General features: G+C 39.4%; 1 protein-coding gene across 8 annotated transcripts in view; it reads right to left on the bottom strand.

The window, feature by feature from the left end:
• disp3 (dispatched RND transporter family member 3) overlaps nucleotides 1-26,888 on the bottom strand; it is a 492,179-nt gene that overhangs the window by 148,731 nt on the left and 316,560 nt on the right. For all 8 annotated transcript variants that reach the window (XM_087980574.1, XM_087980573.1, XM_087980579.1 and 5 more), the window contains one exon: nucleotides 379-515. In XM_087980574.1, the coding sequence (XP_087836700.1) occupies nucleotides 379-515 (137 nt within the window). The remainder of the gene's footprint in view (nucleotides 1-378; nucleotides 516-26,888) is intronic.

Below are 26,888 nucleotides of genomic sequence, written 5' to 3'. Positions count from 1 at the left end.
ATGTTAGGACAGGTTACCTAAATCTTGTCAAAGAATTGAATTTTAAGAAGCAACTCCACGAAAGTGAGGTGTGATGGGTGGAATGAACCACACAAAGAGAGAATTCCAGAACTTAGGGCCTAAGTTGCTGAATGCATGAATGCGTAAGAGGATAAATATGGAGGACCATTTGAGAGCTTGGTGATTAGTAAGGCTGGTGCATCCTGGTACTTCTTGTTTTAGAAGAGTGAAAAATTAGAACTGAAAGTATTCTGTGCTCCAGCATCTCCCAGTGACCCTTTGCAAAGCAATGCTGGTAAAGGTAAGGGAAAGGGAATAAAATTAATTTACTTCACAAGAAAAACAATTAATGGTTAAAATGGGCAGGGGCTTGCTGACCTGAAAATGAGGTGAGAATATACACCAGAACTGCTATACATCCACTGCTGATAAAAGCCAGCAACATATCGTTCTTAAATGTTCGTCGTACTTCATAGTCAAACAGGTCTGTTCCACCATAGAGGACTTGCACTTTCCTGGAAAATTTATGAAAAAAATTAATGAATAAAATCAATACAAATAAACTATTGTAAATTCCCACAATGTTGGTCTCTATAAATATATTTATAGTGTTAAATCATAGATGCAACAGAAGACAACTTAAAGTATCTAATTTAGTGTTACACCTATCTATTCATAAATAGTTAATCATAATAATTGCTAATTTGATGAACCTTTGAAGAAGAAAAATATAAAGTTACATAGAAACAAAAACTGGCTGTCAGGCCCACCCAGTTCAAGACAATGTTTATACTCTGGTAAAGCTTCTTCTCACCTAACATGTATTTACAGAACCCTCTAGTTTTTTCTTTCTGATGTTATCCAGCTTCCTTTTCGAGGCAACTGTAGCAAATGCTTAAAATGTTTTAAACATTTACATTCTCACTACTCACAGAGTTCACAGCTTCATTTCTAGGTGACTACTTTATATTGACATTATATTCATTATTGACTTTATATTCTTAGTTTGCTCTTCCACACAAGTGGAAAAACTTAGTGTCTGTTCTAGCAAACATTTTAATAATTTTGAAGACTTCCATCAGGTCATACTTCAGCTTTTTAGTTTCAATAGGAAAGAAACCTGCCTGTTTATGCTAATTGTGTAGTTGTGCTATTATTCTTGTAAACTTTTTGCAACTTCTCTAATGCCCCTATATCGATTTTATGATATGGTGACTGAAACACACGCTTCCAAGTGTGGTCCAAACAAGGTTCAATACAGATTTACCATAAACTTTTCTTCTTTCCAACTCTTTCGTTCCAGTTGCAACAAGAATATTTTGGTTTGCATTTGTTATAACATAATTTCTCCTCACAATTTTTTGTAATTTTTGTATTTGTACTCCCTGGTCGCTTTGCTCCTTAATTCCACTTAAATTTTTATTTTTATGTAATATGCAACCTTATTTCTTACAAAATGCAATGCCCCACACTTATAGAGTCATAGAGATGTATAGCACGGAAACAACCCATCCATGCTGACGAGATATCCCAATCTAATCTAGTCCCACTTGCCAGCACCTGGTCCATATCCCTCTAAACTTTTCTTATTCATATACCCATTCAGATGCCTTTTAAATGCTGTAATTGTACCAGCCTCCACCACTTCCTCTGGCAACTCACTCTATACACGTACCACTCTCTGTGCGAAAAAGTTGTCCCTTAGGTCTCTTTTATATCTTTCCCCACTCACCCTAAACCTATGCCCTCTAGTTCTGAGTTCTCTTACCCCAGGGAAAAGACTTCATCTATTTATCCTATCCCATGCCCCTCATGATTTTATAAACCTTGGAAAGGTCATACCTCAGTCTCTGACGCTCCAGGGAAAACGGCCCCAGCCTATAGTTCAAATCCTCCAACCATGATAACATCCTTGTAAATCTTTTCTGAACCCTTTCAAGTTTCACAACATCCTTCTGATAGGAAGGAGACCAGAACTTGAAATTCGTTAGCCAATTCCATTCCCATTCTGTAACTGTACTAATGTTTTATTGTAAGTTGTTATAGTGCTTTTCAGTCTTGACTAGCCCTCTCAGTTTACTATCATAGACACATTTAGAAGCTATGAATTAAAATAAAAGGTGCTGGAGAATCTCAACAGGTCTGGCCTCATCTCTGGAGAGAAACAGTTAACATTTTCAGTTTGATATAACTTCTTCAGAAGTTTTTTTTAAAATTCTAAAGTCTAAACTACTAATGTAGATTATGAATGAGAGTGGTCCCTGAACTAATCCTCATGGGGCTCCACATTCACTGTTTGTCACTCTAGTAATTCTGCTTTGCAGATAGCTTGCTATCCACTCTAACACTAGTCATCTAGCTCCATGTGCTCTGCCTTATTCATTAGTTCATATGAAAGTTTACTAAACCTATCTATCTCTGTCTTAAATACACTCAATGATTTAGTCTCCACAGCCTTCTCTCTCAATGAGTCCCACAGATTCATCACCCTCTGGCTGAAGAAATTCCTCCTCATCTCTATTCTAAAGGGTTGTTCCTCACTCTGAGGCTGTAACCTCGAGTCCTAATCTCTTCAACTAATGGTAATATCTTCACATCCATTCTATGCAAGCCCCTCTGTATTCTGTAAGTTTCAATGAGATGTCCCCCCCCCCACATCTTCTTAAGTCCATCAATTACAGAACCAGTGTCCTCAACCACTCCTCATATGACAAACCTTTCATCACTGAGATCATGTTTGTAAACTTCTTCTGGACTCCTTCCAATGCCAGCACATCCTTCCTGAGATATGGTGTCCCAAACTGCTCATATTATTCCAAATAAAAAGTTTTATTTATGGAGAATTATGTATTAAGTAGAATATTGAGTATTTTTATATTTGTCCTTTGACAATCTCATTTCATTTGCCTTCCTAATTAATCTTTTTTGACTTCATTATTCATCCATTTATATACTCCCTTGCAATATCCATGGAGCTACACATTTTCTTACTTTTATATTTTCCCTTCATTTCTTTTCTCATAATGTCTCCTTTATTATGGTGTTACTGGTGAAAAGGAATAAATCAGTTTCCTTCTTTTTAAATATGCACGTTAGACTCAGATGTGGCAGTGAATGTAGTTCTGGGCACCACATTATAGAAAAGATGTGAATGCATTGAAGAAAACAGTTTCTGTACTTACAGGAATGGTTGAGGGGATGAGAAACTTCAGTTATAAGGATAGAATAAAAAAGTTAGGACTACACTCCTTGGAGAGAAGAAGGGTAAGAAGAGATCATATTTAGGTTTACAAAATCTTGAATCATGATACAATCGTTGGGAGAAACATTTCCCGCTTGTAAAAATAACAAGAACAAGAGGACACAACTTTAATTTGCAAAAGAAGAAAATGTGAGGTGAGAAAAAACAACAAATAGTGAGGGTTTGGAATGCACTGCCTGAAAGTGTGGTGGAAGCAGGTTCAGTCTGAGGAAGCTGAGAGTATTGGATGATTATTTGGATTGAAATAATGTGTAAGGATATGAGGAAAAGGAGTTTGGCACTGAATAAAGTTACTAATTTGAAGGGCGGTACACATATGACAGGCCAAAAAGCCTCATTCTATGTCATAACACATCGGTGACCCTATGATTTTTTTGTCAGTCTCCTTATTTGGTCACAACAAAGATTTAACTTATGTTTAGCACAAGGTTATAATTTTCGCCAGTTAAAATGTGTTAATGTCTGCTCACACCAAAAATGGTGTCAGTAAGTGTGTCCAAAATGTGAATGTGCACTATTAGCAATATCGTTTGCTTCTAACACATCAATTGCAACCATTTATTTTCCTTAAAAGCACTCAAAAATGTTCAACTGCAATCAGTGGAAATCAAATGGAAAGAAAATAAACCTAGGACATATTAAGGAGATTCTTCAGAATCTTTTGAAGGCCCAGCTGCAAGCTGTGATTGTATACCAAGAAAAAGAACACAGACAAATCTCAAACAGCCGCAACAACTACCCAAGTTAGCTGTACTGCTCAGAAGGCAGCTGAACTACATAGACCCTGTTTAAAGAACTCAGAGAGGAATCAAGAGCAGATGAACGGCTCTATTCCAGAAGAACTTGGATAGTGAGGATTGTTCTTGGTGCTGTGGTCCTTCTTCTGGAGGTACTTGCAGGGATCCTTCCCTGTTCTGTTTCAACCCCTTCTGACTTATTTTTGATCTGGAAGTGCAGGCCTCTTATCTCCCCGTTAATTCTGGTTTCCTATAATAGTCTCTTTGTTGTTTCTTTCAAGATGAATTGGTCATCCTGATTATTAGAGGAGGTGCAAATGTCTTTTCCATCAGGGTGAATAGGCTTCCTGATTGTATGGAATGCCTGTGTTTATGTGATTGAACATCAATTGAAGTTGGAGGGTTTGTAATTTGCGCAGAGTCCATGTTGTCTGAATTCAGTTGTCACAAAGGTTAGTTCATTGTTCTTGTAGGGCTGAGGTGTGAATAGGTTTCCCCAGCTTCTAGACAAACTGCCCCTGTGACTGTATATTACAGCATATTTTAACTGCTGGGGTTTTCTTTAAGTTTAATTTCAAAAATAACTCCAAGATTCTGGTAGAATTTCAGTAATTTTAGATGGTAGGGAATCTTCTCAAAATGATTGAGATTTTTGCTTAACCTTACAGAACACACAGATTGGGTATCCTTTTAGTGTAAGGCTTTGACCTGAGGTGAGTTGACTTCTTCCATGCAGTGAGCAGTTATGAATTTTGAAGTTTTTTTAAAGTTTTCAGTTCTCTGATTCTTCTTTTCCAGTCAGTGCTGTCAACTAGGCTCTTCTCTTCTTGAGAAAGAGAAAGATCATTCTCAGGTGTGTTCAGTTCTGCAATCTTAATTCCATTTCTCTTGGTCTACTTAAAAAGCTCTTGGAAATAGAAGCTGTTTCTATATTCTGTGCCCCCAAAGGCTGCCATTTCCTGACTGGTAACTCAATTAAGTGTTTTGTCTCCAACATTTGAAAATTTTCATAATAGTGTAAATCAGATAAGAGCTTTTCACTCCTCCCACACAGGGTCTAACTGATTGATTTCATTTTGGATTAGTGGTGCTGGAAGAGCACAGCAGTTCAGGCAGCATCCGAGGAGCAGCAAAATCAACGTTTCGGGCAAAAGCCCTTCATCTATTCCTAATCCAAAATCTGGTTTCCAGAATCTGCAGTCATTGTTTTTACCTGATTGATTTTATTGCCCTTGTTCACTTCAGCTCAGGCTGTCTTTTGTCTGATCCACACTGGCTTCATGAAACATGGCCATCCTGACTGGACAAGTCATGATGTGGAGGAGCTGGTTTTGGACTGGGGTGGACAAAGTTAAAAATCACACAACACCAGGTTATAGTCCAACGGGTTTATTTGGAAGAACAAGCTTTCGGATACCTGATGAAGGAGCAGTGCTCTGAAGGCTTGTACTTCCAAATAAACCTGTTGGACTATAACTTGATGTTGTATGATTTTTAACTATATGGATAAGACAATTACTGTGACCGTTTAAAATCAGTGTTTTGGTCCTTTCTTTGAAAACTATTTCTGTCCATGAAAGTTGTATGCATTAAATTAGCCAAAGAATTCAATCAGTAGTTCATATTTTATATCATCACGACAATATTTAGATGTTCCATTTTTTAATGCAAAGTATATTTTTCCTGGGCTTTGTTCAACACTGTTTGCGTGCTTCCCAATTCTGTTCTATCTGATTCTTTGGCAATATTGCTGTCCAGCTTGCATATATTTGATATATTGTCAACTCTTGAAAACTAACATCTTTCCAACCTATTATCTTAATCTTTGTCATGTTTGTATTGTTGTGAATTACTTTCTAAATCTTATTACAGTCATGCTTGCCTGGACGTTAACCTACTTTCATTTCTTTGAACTCTTTAATACATTTCCCATTTCTAGAACCACGGGCAAATCCTCCTTTGTGGGGGAAAAAGCAGTGAGAGGATGGGGAAGGAGCAGTGAAGGGAGATTAAAGGGGATAGTTCTAACAAAGAGCTAAATAGTCACCTTCTGACAGAATTGATTATTTGTTATGGCACAGAAGAAGCCCATTGACCCACTGTGCTTGCACCTTTTCAATTAGCTACTGCTGCCAATTTCCTTTCTTTTCCTCATTTCCACGCACATAATTTCTATTCAAATAATCATCCAATGCCCCTTTGAATGCCTCAGCTGAACTTGCCTCCACCTCATTCACATCCTAACTACTTGCTGTGTGAAAAGCTTCTTTCTCACATCACTCTTGTTTCTTTCACATATCACTTCAAATTGTTCCATTTTTCTTATTTTCCAATAACTTCTCCCTTCTACTTTTCAGCCACTTATGATTTTGAAAACTTGCATCAAATCTTCTCTCAGGCATCTTATCTCAAAGGAGAAAGTCTGAACTCCTTCAATCACTCATCATAACTGAAGTTTCTCAATCCTGGTTCTATTCTTTAAATTGTTTCTGCAATCTCTCCAATGTATTCACATCTTTTCTATTGTGTGGCACCCACAACTGTGCACAAAACTCCAGCTGAGGTCTAACAAGTGTCTTGGAGAAAGTGAGGACTGCAGATGCTGGAGATCAGAGCTGAAAAATGTGTTGCTGGAAAAGCGCAGCAGGTCAGGCAGCATCATAGGAGCAGGAGAATCGACGTTTCGGGCACAAGTGTCTTGTACAAGTTCAGCATCTGATAAAGAGTCTACACTCAAAACAATAGCTTGCTCTCTGTCTGACCCTCTGATTTCCAACAGTTTTTGTTTTCAGTCCAATATCTCCTCCCTGCAATTGTATTCTATTCCTTATTAATAAATCCAAGAACACTGTATGCTTTATTAATTGTTCTCCTCACCAGTCCTGCCACCTTCAATGATCTGTGGACATATACACTTAGGTCCCTCTGTACCTGTACCCTTTTAGAATTGTATCCTATATTTTATATTGGCTTTCAAAGTTCTTACAAAGTGACTCACCTCACACTTTACAATTCTTCCAATTTAATGTCATCTACACACTTTGAAATTGTTCCTGTAAATCAAGAGCCAGAACATAAATATATATCAGGAAAATCAAGAGTCCCAATAGTGACCCTTGGGGAACTCCACTGCAATCTGCTTCCAACCCAAAAAATATCCATTGATCAATATTCTCTATTTCCTATACTCATCCAATTTTATATTCATGTATCTGTATATACATTTCTACAAAAACAACAAAAAGCAAAAGTGATCTCAACTATGTGGTTCCTATTCAGTCCCATAGTTCATTTCACAAGAAATAGTGGAGGGTTTTCCCTACAGGCATGGACTTTCAGCCAATAAACTCAATAAAGTCATAAATTTAAATATCATTATAAATATATTGCTTCCAGTTTTGAATGAGGAAAGTGAGCTAGTCCTCATTCTAGTCAAGGGGATCCAATATTGGTCAAAGGCCCAGGTAGCCTCAGTCATTGGCACAGTCTACATACAGTTCAGGGGCTTTGCCAAGGTCAGTCATTTTCTCAGGTGGTCAAGGTTAGGGGATATATCCTACTATAGCCTTGGCAGTAGGCACTGCACAATTTGTAGGGCTATCTCAAGCAATCATGGGAATCGCAAAGATAGCAATTAGAGGTCTGGTCAGTCACATCTAGGCATTGTCTGTTGAATTCAATCAGAGGTCTAGAGTGAATAAAGTCCTGGTGTCTTTGTGTTGATGTGGAGGATTGAAGGGCTTTTGGGACAAAGGATCATACTTAGCATCAGTAATATGTAGTGTTCGGGCTCAAGAGGCAAGGGGGTAGGCTGAAGGCAAAGTTCGACATGGTGGGTTTCTAAATGGGTGAAAATGGGCAGTCCAGGCAGTGCAAGGTAAAACAGGATATGGAGATTTTGGGGATGGGGGAGTACCTGGCAACCAGATAGAACATAGTACTGATGGTGACCACCATGAATTGCGTTTCCTGCCATCACTTGCTGTTTACTGAATCCAAACTGCATTGCAGAATGGCTGAGGCAATGCTAGATGCTAGAGTGGGACCTGAGGGCTGTAGGAGTGGGAGTTAATCCTCTCCTCTAGCTGTAAACATGACCATAGTCCTTTGAATATCTATTTGAGGGAGCGATTTTTGACCTATGTATAATCTTTCAGTCATTTGTGTGCTTACAAGTGCATCAAGACAGTGACTAATGCAATTTGCACACACCACTTTATTTTGTTTCCTCATGATGAGATCAGTGCTGAAATCCTGGCAGGAGGATTGGAAAATGGGGCTGCCTCCCTCAGATGCAAGGTGTCATCATTTGTACACACATTGCATTGATAGGGCCAGATCACAACACTGCAGAACTCTTAGGAAGGGGTTGCATTAATGTCCAGGTGATCTGTGATCACCATTACCACTTCCTGGAGGTGTGTTCATTGCTATATTGACAGCTATCACATCCCCTACTTCCTGAAACATACCTTTGAGGGGTCCAGGAGTCTTAGAAGATAGATTACTGTGGGACAAGGCTATCCTTTGCAACCACTGATGATACCATTGCATAATCCCCTGATTGATGTGGAGCACAGACATAATATTGCTCATGCTTTGACTACGGCTCTGGTGAAGCAGTCGTGACTGTAAAATAGTCACTGGTCATCATGCCAATTTAGTTTGCATTGTGGAGGTGAACTGCAGCATCTATTCATTTTGTTTGTGATTGCTTTTGCTGACTGGATATAAAAGCTCATATTTGGAACTGTCAGATTGCTTACCTGTATGTTATGTTCCCCTATTGGACAATGATAAAATGTGGGTCGAAAATAGGCATTGGGGACAGCAGTGACTTAGATAGGATGTAACTAAGGACAGATAAATTGTACAGCCTTGCAGTTAAACAGTGACTAAGATGAAAGAATGGTGTTCTATGTCTGAGGAAGTATAAGCTATGCCGGCTATGTGCTGTGAACAGTTTGACTTTGTGACTGTTGTGTTATTACTTTGCTGGTGAAGGCAATGCTTCTCTGGGTATAGAGGGAAGGGTGTAGAGCAACCTTTTAAATATGGCGTGATCACTAGTGATGCTAGTCTTTCTGTAGATACCTGGTGAGTTCTTCTGGGAATGGTATTTGGTAGAAAGGGACGAGAATCATGTGAGAGGTGTGCAATCAATACGGGAGAGTAATTAATGAGGCGAGTTTGTTGAGGTGATGGAGGTGGTGAGAAGGCTTGCTCAGCCTAGCTGCGAGAAACCCTCCATCAAACCTGACAATACTGACACTTAGCCAAAAGTAAGATTTGGCCTATATTAATTTGTCTTTTTGCTTTTTCTATACAATGATGGATCCTCCTATCGAATTTATGTTTTTTTCTTGAGTACGTGAGATGTGGGGATCACTGGCTAGGTCAACATTTATTATCCATCCCTAATTGCACTGGAAAAGGTGAATACAATAGAATCCCTACAGTTTGGAAACAGGTCCTTCGGCCCAACAAGTCCACACCGACCCTCTGAAGAGTATCCCACCCAAACCCATTATTCTACATTTACCCTGAGTAATGCACCTAATGTACACATCTCTGAACATTATGGGCAATTTAGCATGACCAATTCACTTAACCTGCCCATCTTTGGATTGTGGGAGGAAACCCGAGCAACCGGAGGACCCAGGCAGACACAGGGAAAATATGCAAACTCAAACAGTCGCCCAAGGCTGGAATCAAACCTGGGTCCCTGGCACTGTGAGGCAGCAGTGCTAATAAGTTATCCCCTTGAACCACCCCAGATAATGCAGTACTTACGTAGTGAAGTGAAGACATTGTTAGTAGGTCAAAAGTCTGGAACTATGAAGGGATGGCAAGGTAGTTAGTTCCAAATTAGAATGAAAAGGAATTTGCCTGTGGTGGTATTCCCATGCATGCATTTTCCTTGTCCTTATGGGTGGTGCAGGGTCTTTAGTTTGGAAAGCGATGCGAAAAAAACATTTTTGAATTACTGCAGTGCATCTTGTAGATGACAAATCTGCTAGAATTCTTTGAGGAAGTAATAAGCAGGTTAGACCAAGGAAAGCCAATGGATATTATTGATCTGAACTTCAAGAAGGCCTTTAACAAGGTGGCTACTGAGTAAGATAAGGGCCCATGGTGTTAGAGATAAGGTATTAGCATGGATAGAAGATTGGCTGTCTGGCAGAAAGCAGAGAATGGGGATAAAAGGGTCCTTCTCAGGATGGCAGCTGGTGACAAGTGGTGTTCTGCAAGGCTCAGTGTTGTGACCACAACTTTTCATTAACTTTTATACATTAACGATCTAGATGAAGCAACTGAGGGCACTCTGGCTAAGTTAGCAGACAATCCAAAGAAACATAGAGGGACAGGTCACATTGAGGAGGCAGGGAAGCTGCAGAAGGATTTGGACAGGTTAGGAAAGTGGGCAAAGAAGTGGCGGATGGAGTACAATGTGGGAAAGTGTGAGGTCATGCACTTTGGTAGGACGAATAGAGGCATGGACTATTTTCTAACTGGGGAGAAAATTCAGAAGTCTGACTGCAAAGAGACTTGGGAGTTCTAGTTCAGGATTCTGTCAAAGTAAAGTTACAGGTTGAGTCAGTAGTTAGGAAGGCAAATGTAATGATGGCATTTGTTTTGAGAGGACTTGAATATAAAAGCAGACATGTACTTCAGAGAAAATGCTGGAAAATCTCGCAGGTATGGCAGCATCTGTAAGGAGAGAAAAGAGCTGATGTTTCGAGTCTAACTGACCCTTTGTCAAAGCTGCTTCAGAGTTTCTTTAAGGCTCTTCAGAGTTTCTTTAAGGCTCTAGTCAGACTGCATTTGGAATACTGTGCACAGTTTTGGGCCCCATGTCTCAGGAAGGACATACTGGTCCTGGAGCGTGTTCAGAGGAGGTTCATGAGAATGGTCTCAGGAATGAAAAGCTCAACATATGAGGAACTTTTGAGGACTCTGGGTTTATACTTGATGGAGTTTAGATGGATGAGGGGCAATCTAATTGAAACAATGGCCTGGACAGAGTAGAGCTGAAAATGTGTTGCTGGAAAAGCGCAGCAGGTCAGGCAGCATCCAAGGAACAGGAGATTCGATGTTTCGGGCATAAGCCCTTCTTCGGGCTTATGCCCGAAACGTCGATTCTCCTGTTCCTTGGATGCTGCCTGACCTGCTGCGCTTTTCCAGCAACACATTTTCAGTTCTGACTTCCAGCATCTGCAGCCCTCACTTTCTCTGGACAGAGTAGATGTTGGGAAGATGTTTCCATTGGTAGGAAAGATTAGGACCTAAGGGCACAGCCTTAGAGTAAAGGAAAGACATTTTAGAATGGAGATAATGAGAAACTTCTTTAGCCAGAGAGTGGTGAATCTATGGAATTCATTGCCATAGAAGGCTGTGGAGGCCAGGTCATTGAATATATTTAAGACTGAGATAGATAGGTTGTTGAATATCAAGGGGATCAACGGTTACAGGGAGAAAGCAGGAGAATGGGGTTGAGAAAGTTATCAGCCATGAATGAATGGCGGAGCAGATTCGATGGGCTGAATGGCCTAATTTCTGCTCATATGTCTTATGATATACACTGGCATCGCTATGCAGTGGTGTTGAAGGGTGTGAATGCTGAAGGTGATGTTTGCTGTGCCAATCAAACAGACTGCTTTGTCCAAGTTGGCATTGAGTTTATTGAGTGTTTTGGAGGCGAATGGAGAGTATTCCAGCACACTCCTGACTTGTTCTTTGTATATGGTGGACAGGCAGTAGGGATACAGGAGGTGACTTATTCCCCACAGAATGCCTAACCTCTGACCTGGTCTTGTAGTCACAGCATTTTAATGGCTGATCCAGTTCACGTTCTAGTCTATAATAACCCTCAGGTGGATTCAGCCATTGAACATCAAGGGCAATAGCTAGACTCCCTCTCTTGTTGAATATTGTCATAGTCTGGCACTTGTGTGATCCTAATGTTACTTATCACTTGTCGGCTGAAACATGGATGTTGTCCAAGTCTTGCTGTACATGGAGCTGAGCTGCTTTACTTTCTGAGAAGTCATGAATGGTGCTAAACAATTTGAAATCATCAGTAAACACCCCCACACTGAGTCCTTATGTTGAAGGTAAGGTCATCAATGACACACTGAAGATGAATGAGCTTAGGACATATTAAGGAACTTCTATAGTAATGTCCTGTGGCTGAGATGATTGACCTCTAACAACCACAACACCTTCCTTTGTGCAAGTACTATTCCAATCAACAAACATCTTCCTCACTGATCCCCACTGACTCCAGCTTTTCCAGTCTCCTTGTCACCATACTTGGTCAAATGATCCCTTGATGTCGAGGCACACTCACAATACTGATGGAGTTTAGCTTTTATGCCCATGTTTGGACCAAGGCTGCATTGAAGTCAGGAGCTGAGTGGCCCTGGCAGAAATAAAACTGAGTGTCTGTTAACAGATGATTCCTTTGCCAGTACTGTTTGATAGCACTATTGATGAACCCTTCCATCACTTTGATGACGATTGAGAATAGACTGATAGATAGCAATGGGCCAGATTGGTTTTGTCTTTTCTTTGTGCAAAGAAACAACAGCGTAATTTCCACATTATCACGTAGATGTCGCTGTTGTAACTGTACTGGAACAATTTGGTTCGGGATGCCGCTAGTTTTAGAATTAGAATTTATTGTCACATGTATCAAGTACAGAAGTACATGAGTATTGTGAAAAGTGTACAATGTCACCATTCCCAGCACCATGTTAGGTACAAAATCTTAGGTACAATAAACAAAAGTGGAGGATGTGGGCAGGTATTGAATCCAGTTTTTCTGTACTATTGTCAGAATGATGTCAGGGTACATAGGCTTTGCAGTATTCAGTGTCTACAGCCATTCTGATGTCTTATTAGATCAATCAAATTGAAGACTTGCATCTGTAATGCTGGGGACCTCAGGAGGAAGCCAAAATCATCCACTCAGTTCTTCTGAAGATGGATGTAAATACTTCTACTTTGTTTTTGCACTGATGTGCTGCAGTCCACTGTAACTAAGGATGGGGATATTTGTGGAGCCTCAACTTTATACTGATTGCTTAAATGTCCACCACCATTCATGACTGAATGTGGCAGGACTGCAAAACTTAACACAATGGCAGCAATGTGTGCCAAATACAAGAGGTAGCATCTCACCATGGCTCCTTTGACTGAAATTCCTAAACATGGAACCCTTACTGTTAAATAAAAAATATTTTACAGCTATAATTACTATTGAGGCATTGTGTGAGAACCCTCGCTGGCTATCATTATTTTGTTTTATTCTTTTTATCATTTTTGTTTTGTAGCTGTGAATTGTGAGCTGAGAGAGGAAAGCTGAAAATGACCTTTGGACTGTGAGCAGGAGCTTGTTGTTTTAAAAAAAAGAGAACAAACAAACTGATATTCACTTATGAGGGCAGGCCTGAAAGTTAATTGCAGGCTGTTCCTTATTAAAAAGTGCTCAATATATGCTTTGACGCTGGAGAGGCCTTATGCTCAAGCAGATGGCAGATGTTGAATGTTAGCCTGGACCTCTGGGGACATGGTCAATCTGGCAGGGAGAGGCCACAGTTTGAACTGGTTTTTAGACTTGGAGTGTGTGTAGGTCAGAAAGAGTGTACTTGCTAAAGCTACAGGACAGAGTGTTGGTTCTTCCCTAGTTGCCCCCTCATTATCAATTTATTGAAGATTCAGAGAACAGAATCTTAGTTATAAGAATAAAATGAATATTCCTCAGAATCTGCCAGAAGAAATTTGTACGCATTGGTGTAATCAGAAGTGAAACAAAACATACTCCTATGTACCGGTGATGCTACAGATTATGGAACCTGCTTAAGTGAACTGGCCAGTTATATCTCATTTGTTTTTCACTTTTGATTTATCCCTTAAATGCATCTCTTTGTCTGCCTTGTTTGTGCGAGAGTGGGGGGCTAGAAGGAAGCAAGACATACTTAGCATGGAGAGTTTGTTCAAATATGGCAAGTAATCCTGTTTGGTAATATGGTGAAAAACACTCAAACTCGGCACAACTGGTATATAGCCCAAAAAAAGTGTAAAATTTGGCCCATTGTTTATTTCATGTAAGCAACTAGCTACCAGTCACATTGATTTGATAGACATTATGACAGGAGGTTTTGAGAAGGACCAGATGTTAGCTCTGACTTCCTTGAGATCCTAAGCTGTTATTCCAACTGGTCAATATGGCATCATCATCATGGGTGATGTTTAAGGTACTTTTTAATTATTAATTTCTTTCAATGACTGAAACTACTACTGAACACAGCTTGGGGTTACAGTGTTCTTTTTTTATAGCAGACTTGAAACAGCCATTCTGGTATTATGTAGTTTGAACAATATTTCAGTAAGACATTGAACTTTTCAATGGAAGAACTCAGCAAAAAGTCCAAATCAATTTTTGAATTACTGAAAGAAATGTTTCCAATCTGTCATCACAGCTTGCTAATTCCCTAATGATTCTTTTTGTTTTTAGTGTCTGGAGTTGAATTAGTCTGTGAAATAATTCCACGAAGACTGGTATCCTGCCACCAAGTCACCCTTTACTCACATGTGCAAATACATGACACTGACCCAGCTAGCACAGAGCTGACTCCTAGAAGAGCAGAAATTTTGACACTCCTGTTTATAACTGTCAGTCAAGATTCCTTGATTGGGGCTGCTAACCTGATGCAATCAGGGAACTCCTATTCTATGAGATCCACCTGGCTGATCTCTGTCCAATCACTTCAGTCTGGAATTCATAAAGAGAAACATTAACAACATCTTGTGATGTAAATTGGAGCTGACATCTGCAATGCTTTAACTTGTTTGCAAGTACTTTCAAACCTTTGAGCCAATATCCTTCAGGGTTTTCAATCTAACTTTTGATCTGTGAGTTCTCTATTGATAATAATACTAATGTTGCACTTTCATTTTGTGATTAGTTGTCCACAGCATGTACAATTCCATCTACAGCACTATTTCTAATGGTTCACAAAGTAGGACAATTATCTTTGCAATCCTACTTCCTTCAGAGATTTTGAAATAACCAATAGATTAATTTTTAACATAGAATTAGTGATAACATATGAAGTTAAATCCCCACACTCCATTAACTATCCTTGTCTCAAGATCCAATACAAAAATACTGTTCCAAACAGAATAGGTTTTATTATTGCTATACTAATGTCTTAGTTGGCTATTGTCTCTCTCCATACTTCTGCTAATTTACAAACTTTAGATGTGGCATATCTCATTTATTCATATTGCAACAGCAACTATTATATTTCCAAATGCCCATTCAGATTGGGCTATATGACAACAATTTCTTATGCAAAGAATATGCCTCTAGGAACCGGCTCTGTGGTGGCTGGGTCAGTGTTATGTACTATGTGTGTGTGAGTAAAAGATGACTTGGTGGCGAGTTGCCAGTCTTTGTGGAATTACTTCACAGATCAATATAACTCCAGGCACTAAAAACAAAATGAATCATGAGGGAATTAGTAAGTTGTGACAACAGGTTAGTGACATTGTACTTGAAAGCCTCAAAGAATCGGGTACCAAACCAAAATTTCCAAGGCCACTGAGACCATAAGACACACACAGGGTATTGAATGAAACATAGAAAAGCTGGAGAATCTCAGTAAGCTTTGCAGCATCTGTGGTGAGACAAAAAAAAGTTAGCATTTTGAGTCCAATATGACACTTTTTGAAGAAGCATCTGCAGTATTTTACTATTTTTAACACGTCAAATCAAGCACTCCTATATAAAACTACAACATACTCATAGGCTGTTCTGCCAAATCAGAGGAAATCTAATGGTTTCCCCCCCAAGTGCATTTGGAAAGTGGGAGGCATGTTATCAGGCAGAAAGGCAGTAGGTGAGACCTGTAACTTCCTGTTTCTGTCCCAGTGAAGTCCACAGCAAAAAGGCCTATGGAGAACATTTCTTACCTCCAACCAATGGAACTTGTAAGTGGCTAATTAATGATCATGTAAGAACCTCATCCTACCAGCACTACCTAGCAATGCTGGGTACTTGCTATACAAGGTGCATAACAAGCCAACCCTGGTATGATTATTCTTATACAGGTTGGGTGGGGTAGGGGGTGGATGCTCATTTAAAGGCACCTAGTGCCTGACTGAGAGGCCTAGCTTTGGAAAGGAACCAAGCTCACAGAGAGCTAACCCCTTGTAATTGATACAGATCTCATCACTTCCTGTCTGGTGAGTTTCATCCTATGACTCCCATCTATGACCTGGGATCCAATAAAGATCCGAGGCCTTGGATGAGTGTTGTACTGACAACAACACTATCTCTCTGGGGCACTGTTGTTCTATAAAACTGGTTAACTGGCAGCTTTCAGTGGGTAAGAATTATGATCCTGGAACCCTTATTGCCAGGGATGACATGCTACTCATTTTCAAGTGCCTGTTTAACACAAGAAGTAGCAGGCTCTCCTGAAAAGGAGATGATGTATTCTTACAGGTTCCCTAGCTGGTTGGTCCACAAGATTCCATCCGCAGTGTTTATCCTTTGCATAATCATTCCCATTCTTGCCAGCTGCATATTCCTTTATTCCCATTTCTTTCAATTTTTATGTAACAAAGATTACATTTTTGCAAATGGTGGCATGGTCTCTGCTTTAACCATCACCTCCACTAGTACATTCCATTGGTCTCCACCCTTTACATGAAATTTGCTTCAGTTTTCTGACCTAATTATTATGTTAAACTTTACATCAATGTTATTTTGTTCTAGACACCCCAGTCACTGCAAGTAAGTCTGTTTATGTCCACCCTCTCCCTTTGTTTCACTATTTTAAACACCAATATCATAACACCAGAGACACAAGATCAGAGATAAGATATGCTACTCTTTGAACTTGATCTGTCATTCAATAAGTTCATAGGTGATTGTATTTTAATTTCACCTGCCTGCTCTGATTCTAAAACCTGTAATGTCCTTGCCTAACAAAAATCTATTATTCAGAGTTCTGAAATTTTCCTACTTTCAGCAGCTTTTTGGGGAAGAGGTTGTTACAGACATCCACTACTAATTATGTAAATACTGAAATAAATCTGTGATCTCCTCTGTTATAATGAAAATACCTTTATTGATAAATTGGATTTATTATTTGGTATGTGCATGTTTGCACATGTATACTATTTCCCTGAGTCTGAGCAGACACTACATAATATGTAGCCAAAATAATCTGGCTAAATTGGCTGATGGAACATTAATTAATGAACCCGAGTACCAGATTAACATACATTAGAACGACTCACCCCCCTCCGTTTACTTTCGGTTATTTCTGAGCTGCTGGTGAGCTTGCGCCCTTATATCAAAATTTCTAAAGTTATTTGAGAAACATTTAAATTGTCGAGCCACACATTAAATGGATATCATTATGAAGTTTATATTGTGTGTTATTTAAATCAAGGGAAAATTTGTTGATAAATATTCAACTTTTCCACCCCAAATACTTACAAACATTTTGAGTGTTTGAGTTCAACCATAGCAGTTGTGTTATGTCGATCAATGGGAATACCCCAGTTATTCTATTGTTGTGGACAATTCATCATGATTTGTGTCTCAGTGATTGGTCACAGATGAGGCTATGGATCTGAGCCACAAGTGAATTATAGATTGGTTCCCCTAGCTCTTTGTCAACTTGCTTTATTAAATACCATGGGTTATTTACAATTGGTGACCAGCTTTACAATTTCTTCTGTAATGTAAATGTATACGTATTGCAAAATTGACTACAAAGATGACACTGTTCAAGTAATTCTAGTGTCTAATAGATTGCAGGGTAGTCAAAGACTATGAGGATTCAGGCTAATGATAATTTACATATGATGTAAATCTTATTCTATTTCTTAGGATATTTATTTTCTGGCATTTGAGACAGTTTGGTATTCTGAATCACACTGTTCTGGTTTCAAGTCCTACTTCAGGACTTGAGCACTAACACAAGACTTCCACTTTACTACAGTATTAAGTGAAATGAAGTCTCTACTTCAGGTGGACATAAAAGATACCGTGTCTTAACTTTGAAGAAGAGCAGGGAAAATCTCTGAAGTTCTGGTCAATCTTTATTCCTTAAGCAACATTAACAAAATGCCTAGCAGTGTTCAGATGGCTGCTGAGGGAGTTTATTGTGCAGAACTTGGCTGTCTTATTTCCTACAAATCACAACAAAGTGCATTTGAAGGGTACTCAATTAGCTGTAAATCGCTTTGAAGTGTCTGTTAGTCATAAAAAGTGCAAAATAAATGCAAGTCTATCTTTCTTTTCAAGTTATAACCTTGTTTTTTTTGTTCATGACTGTAGAAAAGAAAATAATGTCTTGTATTTGCATCTCATCTTCTGCTTCACAATAGCCTCATGATATCATCAGACTAACAATCCAGATTCTGCTTATGTTCGGGGGATCGGAGTTCGAATCCCATCATAGGAGGTGTTGGAATTTGAATTCACTGAATATCTGGCTTTAAGAATCTAATGATGGTCATGAAACCACTGCCGACTGGCAGAAAAACCCACTAATGTCTGGCCTACATGTGACTCTAGACCCACAGCAATGTGGTTTACTCTCAATTGTCCTCTGAAATGGCCAGCAGGCCACTCAGTTGTTCCAATCACTGCAAAGTCTCAACAAAGAGACCAGATTCTGTTCTGTTGAAAGGCCACTGGAATCATAGAAACATAGAAGATAGGAGCGGGCCATTTGAACCCTTGAGGCTGCTCCATCATTCAATTTGATCATGGCTGATCATTGAGCATATTACCCTAATCTTGTGCTCCCCCCATATCCCTAAATCCCTTCAGCCACAAGAGCTATATCTAACACCTTCTTGGAGACATATAATTTAAGGCGTCAGTCACTTTCTGTGACAGTGAATTCCACAGGCTCACCATTCCCGTGGTGAAAACATTTCTTCTCAACTCATCCTACAATGTTTACCTCTTATCTCTAAACTATGATTCCAGTTTGGGACTCTCACATCATTGGGGATATCCTTCTTGCATCTAACCTGTATATTCACATGTGAATTTTATAGGTTTCTGTGAGATCTCCCCTCATTCTTCTAAGTTCCAGTGAATACAATCCTATCCAACTCTCCTCATATGCCAGTCTTCCCATCTCAGGAATTTGGTGAACTTTTGAAATGTTAACTCTGCTTCCTCTCCACGGATGCTGTCAGACCTACTGAGTTCCTCCAACAATGTCTGTTTTTGCTTTAGATTTGTGGTATCTGCAGTTCTTTGTTTCATTTTAGCTGCTAGACTGAGCCTGCAGCAAGTGGAGCTAGAACTGACAAGGGACAAAAACATACTTGACCTCATCCTCACCAATCTGCCTCCTGCAGGTGCCTCTGTCCATGACAATATTGACACAACACAGTCTTTATGGAGATGATGTCCTGCCTCACATTGATAATTCCTCACATTGTGTTGTGTAGCACTATCCCATAAATACATAAAAAATAGACTTCTATAGGTTCAAATATAGGAAACATTTCATTAAAACAAATGTGGGTCTATTACATGCAGAGTGAGGAGAATTTATAATGGGGAACAAAGAAAAGCTAAAATATTACTTTTGTATCTGTTTTCATTGAAGAAGATATTGTAAATCTCTCAGAACCAGAAATCATGGTGGCTAGGGAGAATAAGGAGGAAATTAGCCTCAGTAAGAAGATTGTACTAAAGAACTTTATTGGGCTAAAAGTTGATGAATCCATAGGACTTGATGATTAATATCCTCGAGTGTTAAAAGAGGTGGCTCCAGAGACATTGGTATTTATCTTCCAAAACTCTAAACAATCTGTAATGATTTCTGTGGATTGGCAGGTTGAAAATGTTATCCTAGCATCTATGAAGGAACTGAGAGAGAAATCATGGAAGTGCAAACCTGTAAGCCTTTCATTAGTATGGAAAATATAATATTATGAAAGATGAGATAAATAGACACTGATTTGAGAATGATCTGATTGGACATAATCAGCATGTATTTACAAACGGAAAATTGTTTTTGATGAACTTGTTGGAGGTTTTTGAAGCTATGACAAACAAAATTGATGAAGGAGAGCCTATGGATATTGTACACTTAGATTTTCAGAAGGCTTTTGAAAATCTCCTCCCCCACAGGAGGCTGGTTACAAAAATTAAAGTACATAGAATAGGAAATATTGTACTGTCATAGGTTAATGATTGGCTAATGGCCAGAAAACACAATGTTGGAATAAATGAGTCATTCTCATGATGGCAGGTTGTGACAAGTGGGTGCTGCAACGAACTTGAGGCCCAATTCTTCACAATGTATATCAATGATTTAGAGTTGGGGATCAAATGTAACATTTCAAGTTTGAGGATAATACAAAGCTAAGTGGGAATTTGTGTTGTGAGGAAGTTGCAACATGGCTTCAGGAGGATTTGAACAAACTTATTGAATGGGCAAGAACATGGAAACATGTGAAGTTATCCATTTCAGTAGAAAAAACAGGTGTGTTGAGTTTTTCTTAAATGATAAGAGGTTGAAAAGTGTAGAGGTTCAAACGGATCTAGGTATCCTTGTTGATAATTCACTGAAGGATAACATGCAGGTGCAGCAGCTATTAGAAAGGCTAATGGAATATTTTTCTTTATTGCAAGAGGATTTGAAAACTGGAGAAGTGAAGTCTTGCTTTAATTGCATAGGAACATGATTAGACTGCACCTGAAATATTGTGTGCAGCTTTGGTTTTGTGTCTCTGGAACTCTGCCTCAGAAGGCTTTGGAGGGAAGATCATTGAATATTTTGAAGGCAGAGATAGATTGTTTCTATTATGAAAGCAAAGGTTATCAGCGATGGGTGGGAATTTGGAATTTAAAATACAAACAGATCAGCCATGAACTTATTCAATGTGGAGCAAGCTTGAGGGGCCAAATTGCTTACCTTTGCTCCCGATTCATATGTTCATAACTAAAACCTTCAAAAATTCAAATCTTCTGCATCCTTTGCTATTTACTTAAATAACTGCACATCAGTTTATTTAATAAATCTCTTCTGGATGTAGGTTTGTTCGCTGAGCTGGAAGGTTCATTTTCAGTCATTTTGTCACCATACTTCTTCAGTGAGCCTCCAGACAAAGCACTGCTGATGATTCCGGCTTTCTATTTATACGTTTCGGTTTCTTTGGGTTGATGATATCATTTCTGGTGGTGATGTCATGTCCTGTTCTTTTTCTTGGGCGGGGGGGAATCGGGTCCAAGTCAATGTGTTTGTTGGTAGAGTTCCAGTTGGAATGCCATGCTTCTGGGAATTTTCGTGCATGTCTCTGCTTGGCTTGTCCTTGGATGGATGTGTTGTCCCAGTCGAAGTTGTGTCCTTCCTCATCTGTATGTAAAGATAGTATTGAGAGAGGGTCATGTCGATTTGTGGCTAGTTGATGTTCATGTATCCTGATGGCTAGTTTTCTGCCTGTTTGTCCAATGTAGTCTTTGTTACAGTCTTTGCACAGTATTTTGTAAATGATATTAGTTTTGCTTGTTGTCTGTATAGGGTCTTTCAAGTTCATTAGCTGCTGTTTTAGTGTGTTGGTAGGTTTATGGGCTACCATGATGCCAAGGGGTCTGAGTAGGCTGGCATTTCCAAGATGTCTTTGATATAGGGGAGAGTGCCTAGGGTTTCTGGACATATTTTGTCTGCTTGTTTGGGGTTGTTGCTGAGAAATCGGCGGACTGTGTTCATTGGGTACCCATTCTTTTTGAATACAGTGTACAGGTGATTTTCCTCTGCTCGGGCATAGTTCCTCTGTGCTACAGTATGTGGTAGCTCATTGGAATAATGTTTTGATGCAGCTTCGTTTGTGGATGTTGGGGCAATCACTTCTGTAGTTCAATATTTGGCCCGTACGTTTGTTTTCCTGTAGAAGCTGGTGTGATGTTCCCCATTGGCTGTTTGCTCAACTGTGAGATCCAAGAATGGCAGTTTGTTGTTGCTTTCCTCCGCTTTAGTGAATTTTATGCCAGTAAGGGTACTATTGATGGTCTTGAAGTTTCCTCTAACTTGTTTTGTTTAGTGATGACAAAGTGTCATCCATGTAGTGCACCCAAAATTTAAGTTGGATGGTTGGCAGAGCTATTTGTTTGAGTCTCTGCTTTACTGTCACAGTAGAGTGAACAGCCAATGGGGAACTTCACACCAGCGTCTGCAGGAAAACAACACATACGGACCAAATATTGAAATACAGAAGCAATCACCCTAACATCCACAAATGAAGCTGCATCAGAACATTATTCCAACGAGCCATCACACACTGCAGCACAGAGGAACTACGCAAAGCAAAGGAAGATCACCTATATAGTGTATTCAAAAAGAACGGTCCGCTAATTTCTCAGCAACAAATCTAAACAAGCAGACAAAACATGTCCAGAAACCCTAGCTACTCTCCCCTACATTAAAGACATCTCAGAAATGACTGCCAGACCCCTTCGCATCATGGTAGCCCACAAACCCACCAACACACTAAAACAGCAGCTAACGAACTTGAAAGACCCTAGACAGACAACAAAAAAGCTAATGTCATTTACAAAATACCGTGCAAGGACTGTAACAAACATGACAGCGGACAAATTGCAGAAAACTAGTCACCAGGATACATGAACATCAACTAGCCATAAAACGACATGACCCTCTCTCACTAGTATCCTTACATATAGATGAGGAAGGATACCACTTCGATTGGGACAACACATCCATCCTAGGACAAGCCAAACAAAGACACGCACGAGAATTCTTAGAAGCATGGCATTCCAACCGGAACACTATCAACAAATACATTGACTTGGACCTGATTCTCCCCCCCACCCCCGTCCGAGAAAATGAACAGAAAATGACATCACCACCAGAAATGACATCCAAACCCAAAGAAACCGAACATATAAATAGAAAGCAGGAATCATCAGCAACGCTTCGTCCGGAGGTTCACTGAAGATGTTACCTAGTATGGTGACGAGACGTTTGAAAATGAACCTTCCAGCTCAGTGAACAAACCTACATCCAGAACCTCAACCTGAACTACAAACCTTCTCAAAACTTATCAAATCTCTTGATGTTACAATTTCGACTTGAAGTGAATTTAGCCTTTTCTTGTCTAACATTAAGTAAATGCTTTCTGTCATTATCAGCAATATTCCTTTTTTGAAACACTCAATCATTTAGGGATTGCATAACATGGTTTCTCTTCAGTGTTGCAGAAGTGACTAAATGAGAAGCTAAGGCAAATTTGACTGGGTTCCACATATCAATTGACATCAGCAATGTTTATCATAGATTCTTCTTTGTCCCAAATCAATATGTTAAATACTGTGCAGATTGTTTAACAGGGAGTCCGCAGATTGTGTGACGGCTCTGCAAACACATACACCTCCCTTTTGTTTTTCTGCTTCCTGTATATGGGTGGCCACATGTACATGTATATTATGAAACCTCATTCATAATGGTTCTACTATCCTTAGAATCATGCCTTGGTCTTTGGTAATGTTATCCACTCAAAAGTTACTGTTTGCTTCTTGAAGAAGAAAACAGTTTGGACCAGTAATTATGTGTGTTCTCCTAATGAAAAACCATTTGAAGCACATATTTGTTGCCTTATTTCTGTTTTTTTTTCTCCATCAAATTGCAAGAATTACGTGCGTGATCTTTCCAGGGCAGATTTGCAAGTTCCAAAGTATACATTGCCTCCTGAGAACAAAATAGTCTTCAATATTGTGCATCACAAAACAATATGAAGATTATTTAATTATCCCAATCACAAACTTTGGCATTTTATTTATTATTCATTTGGATTGGATTGACACAAGATATTTTGCAAATTGATCTGAACAGACTGAACAACTTGATGGAGGGTGACTAAATTGTGCTAATGGCAACTCTGACATTTACTATTGTTCGGGGAGGGGAGACAATGGTGGTACTCGTGAAACCAGATGGGAGTGATGTTCCACCCTGAAGACTGAGATCCACTGTATTCCATCCCCTGGATTAATCACACCCTCACATATCTAATCTTCCACCCCATCAACCTAGTCTACCTCCCTCTCAAGATTGAGCTCCCCCATGATAGAGTCTCCCTGATCCTTTCCAATCCTTCAAAGTGTGGATTTCCCCAAAATCCCTCCCTTCTGAATTCTCCCTACAATCACTCTCTCTTGAACTTCTCTCTTTCCCAACCACTTTGCTAACTCTGTCACCCTCATTCTCACCAAATTTCTCTTTCTCCACAATCTCTCTATCTCACCTCTATCCAGTTTAGCTCCTGGTCTCTCTCCTGATCAATCCAACCAATATCTCTCACCTCTAATCTTCCTCTCCTTCCCCGATCTCTCAACATTTCTGCAGCTACCCAACACGTTGCTCTCTTCAGATCTTCTCTGGATTCCTTCCCAGTTCTGCCCCTAGTTTACCCCCGATTCTCACTGGATCCTTCCCTTGATTTTCCCTGTATGCCTTTCAAGTTTTTCTTGCTCACCTGGATTTCCCCTTGAATTCTGTCCACAAAATTGCTCTACTTCTTGCAATTGTTCTCCATCCTGATAGCTACTTAGCCCCCATGGAATCTCTCATACCAATTTCTATCCCCCTGCCTCTGATAATCATGTCACTACACAACCCCACCATCAGTCCTTCCCCAACACCAGCCAGATAATTTCCCCGCCAAGTTCTCCTCCTTCCGGATTTGCACTCTCTAGTTTCTCTCCTCTCTGTCACCCTGTCTGGATTTTGACTCTGCTGAACCCCTGCTTGCTTGCCTGCAAGTACTCCAGTTTCTGCATCCTGCTGCTTTGTGGGGCCAAAGCTGAAATTTGAAATGATATCGCAGATTCAAAATTTGGACGTACAGTTTAAACTGAAGTCAAAATTGTTTTCACACTCATTCTGTGCAGCTCCAAGTAAAAAGAAATTCCAACACATGGATTACAGTGAAGGGTTTGTAAAAGGAAGTAGGTTGACGGGAGAAAATGTACTAGAGTTGGAAATGCTGGACACTGTCATGCAGATTATTTTTATTAAATGAATTAAATGGAGAATGGAAGTAGAGAAAATGGGTGAGAGAGACAGAGTAGGGGAACGACTAGAGAGATGGACGCATACTATACTCTGCTACGCCTGTTATTTCAACAACGTATCCTTTATATTCCAAAATGGTCGACCTGGCATGGAGGAGTTTGAAACAATAGCAGAGTCAGCAGCTAAAGAGGGGATATGGTACAGAAGAAGCAGGAGAGTTAAATGGTGGAGGAGAAGGTCCCTGCGGCATAAATGTAAATTGCTATCCAGGATCCAGCATGATTATTGTCAAATAATGGGAGGCCTGCAGCTAATTATAAATTGTTGACATGGATTCAGATTTTTATGGTTCTCATCAGTTTTGTGGTCTGAGCTTTATTATGGGCTTTATGCTTGTTATGGTTTTCATCAATTTCATGGATTTGATTGCTTCTTGTGGTTTTCATTTTTATAGTTTATTATATTTATACTTTGTTTTGTTTATAATTTCTATAAATACTGCTTTTATAGTTTTTATGGTTTCATAGATTTTATGCCATATAGAATGAAAACATTTTATGCAATGAATTAGAAGATTAATAAATTCCCATCTGACTTTCCATTAATTTCCTTGGGTTTTTTTGCTTTTTTTCAATGTGAGGGCCAATGAATGCATTTGATGTCAACTGATGCCTTTGGGAGCTTCAACAAAACTGTAGTTGAAAGCTTCTGAATATATTTGAGAGTTTTAACTAGATGAAACCAATGAGAGTTTTTTTTGATACCTAACCACTATTTTGACCTCTTTAAGTGAAAACACTTAATTACTGCACATTTTTAAAACAACTAAAAGCAGAAGGTGTTGAAGTTTTCTACTAGAGTTTGCCTCCTCTAAGTACTGTGCTGAAGCATCAGCAAAGAGAACAATTTAAGCTCTGCCAAAGTTTTAGATCCACCAATCTACCCACTTCAAGAATTTGAGTTTTCAGGCAACAGAAACATCTTGCTCAACGAGTATGATGTTTGTTGTTAGATCACATTAAGTCTGAGTGTTATTTCTTCTAAATTTTCAGCATTGGAATACATATGACATGCACAAGGTTTGCAGTCAAACTCGAGAATTCTGAAGTAATTCAGATTTAAGTATTACTATGGGTGATATTTAATATAGGTAAAGGGTGTCCTGTCTTTCGGCTCAAGAATTGGTATGGGCCTACGTTACCTTTTTTTTAGGGAAGTCCTGCTGCAATTAGTCCACTCACTTAACAGTTAAGCAGTGAGCCTTCCCTGAAATCATGAACCTGAGGGCTGTTGTCTTGTCCATTAAGAACTATGAGCTAATGAAAAGCTGGTAATTCTTCATTGCTCAGTAGATTCAATGGGAGTTGACAGTGTGACAAGAATTACAACACTTGAGGACTATGATGGATGCAACCAGAGCTGAATAATGGTGACAAGGAAAAATGGAGGGATTGGTAGTGAGAGCAAGGGATGAATCTCAGTGTGCTCCTCTTCATAATGCCAGATACATCAATTAGGCACCTTTAGGATGATTTGAAGCAAACACAGGGTTTATTTCTCAGGGTCTCCACACTCTCCCATCTTTCACAGGATGAATACCAGTGGCAGAGGATGAGGCTCTTAAGTAGGCATCAATTGGTGGTGGGGTGGGAAGCTGTCCATGGGTTGTTCCATCACAGACTTAACTTGGTCATTGACAGGAAGGCAATGGAGTTTTTTCACCTGCTATTCTGCCAACCTAAATACCAGGTTGTAAGTTGTTCATTGAGCTGTCAGGTTTGTTTTCAGACGTTTCATCACCAT

The sequence above is a fragment of the Chiloscyllium plagiosum genome, unplaced genomic scaffold, assembly GCF_037043375.1.
Source record: "Chiloscyllium plagiosum isolate Xiang-an unplaced genomic scaffold, Cpla_swu_hap1 HiC_scaffold_37, whole genome shotgun sequence".
Classification (NCBI taxonomy): Eukaryota; Metazoa; Chordata; class Chondrichthyes; order Orectolobiformes; family Hemiscylliidae; genus Chiloscyllium; species Chiloscyllium plagiosum.
Note: the sequence above shows the minus strand (reverse complement) of the source record. Positions and strands in the feature narration are given on the sequence as shown.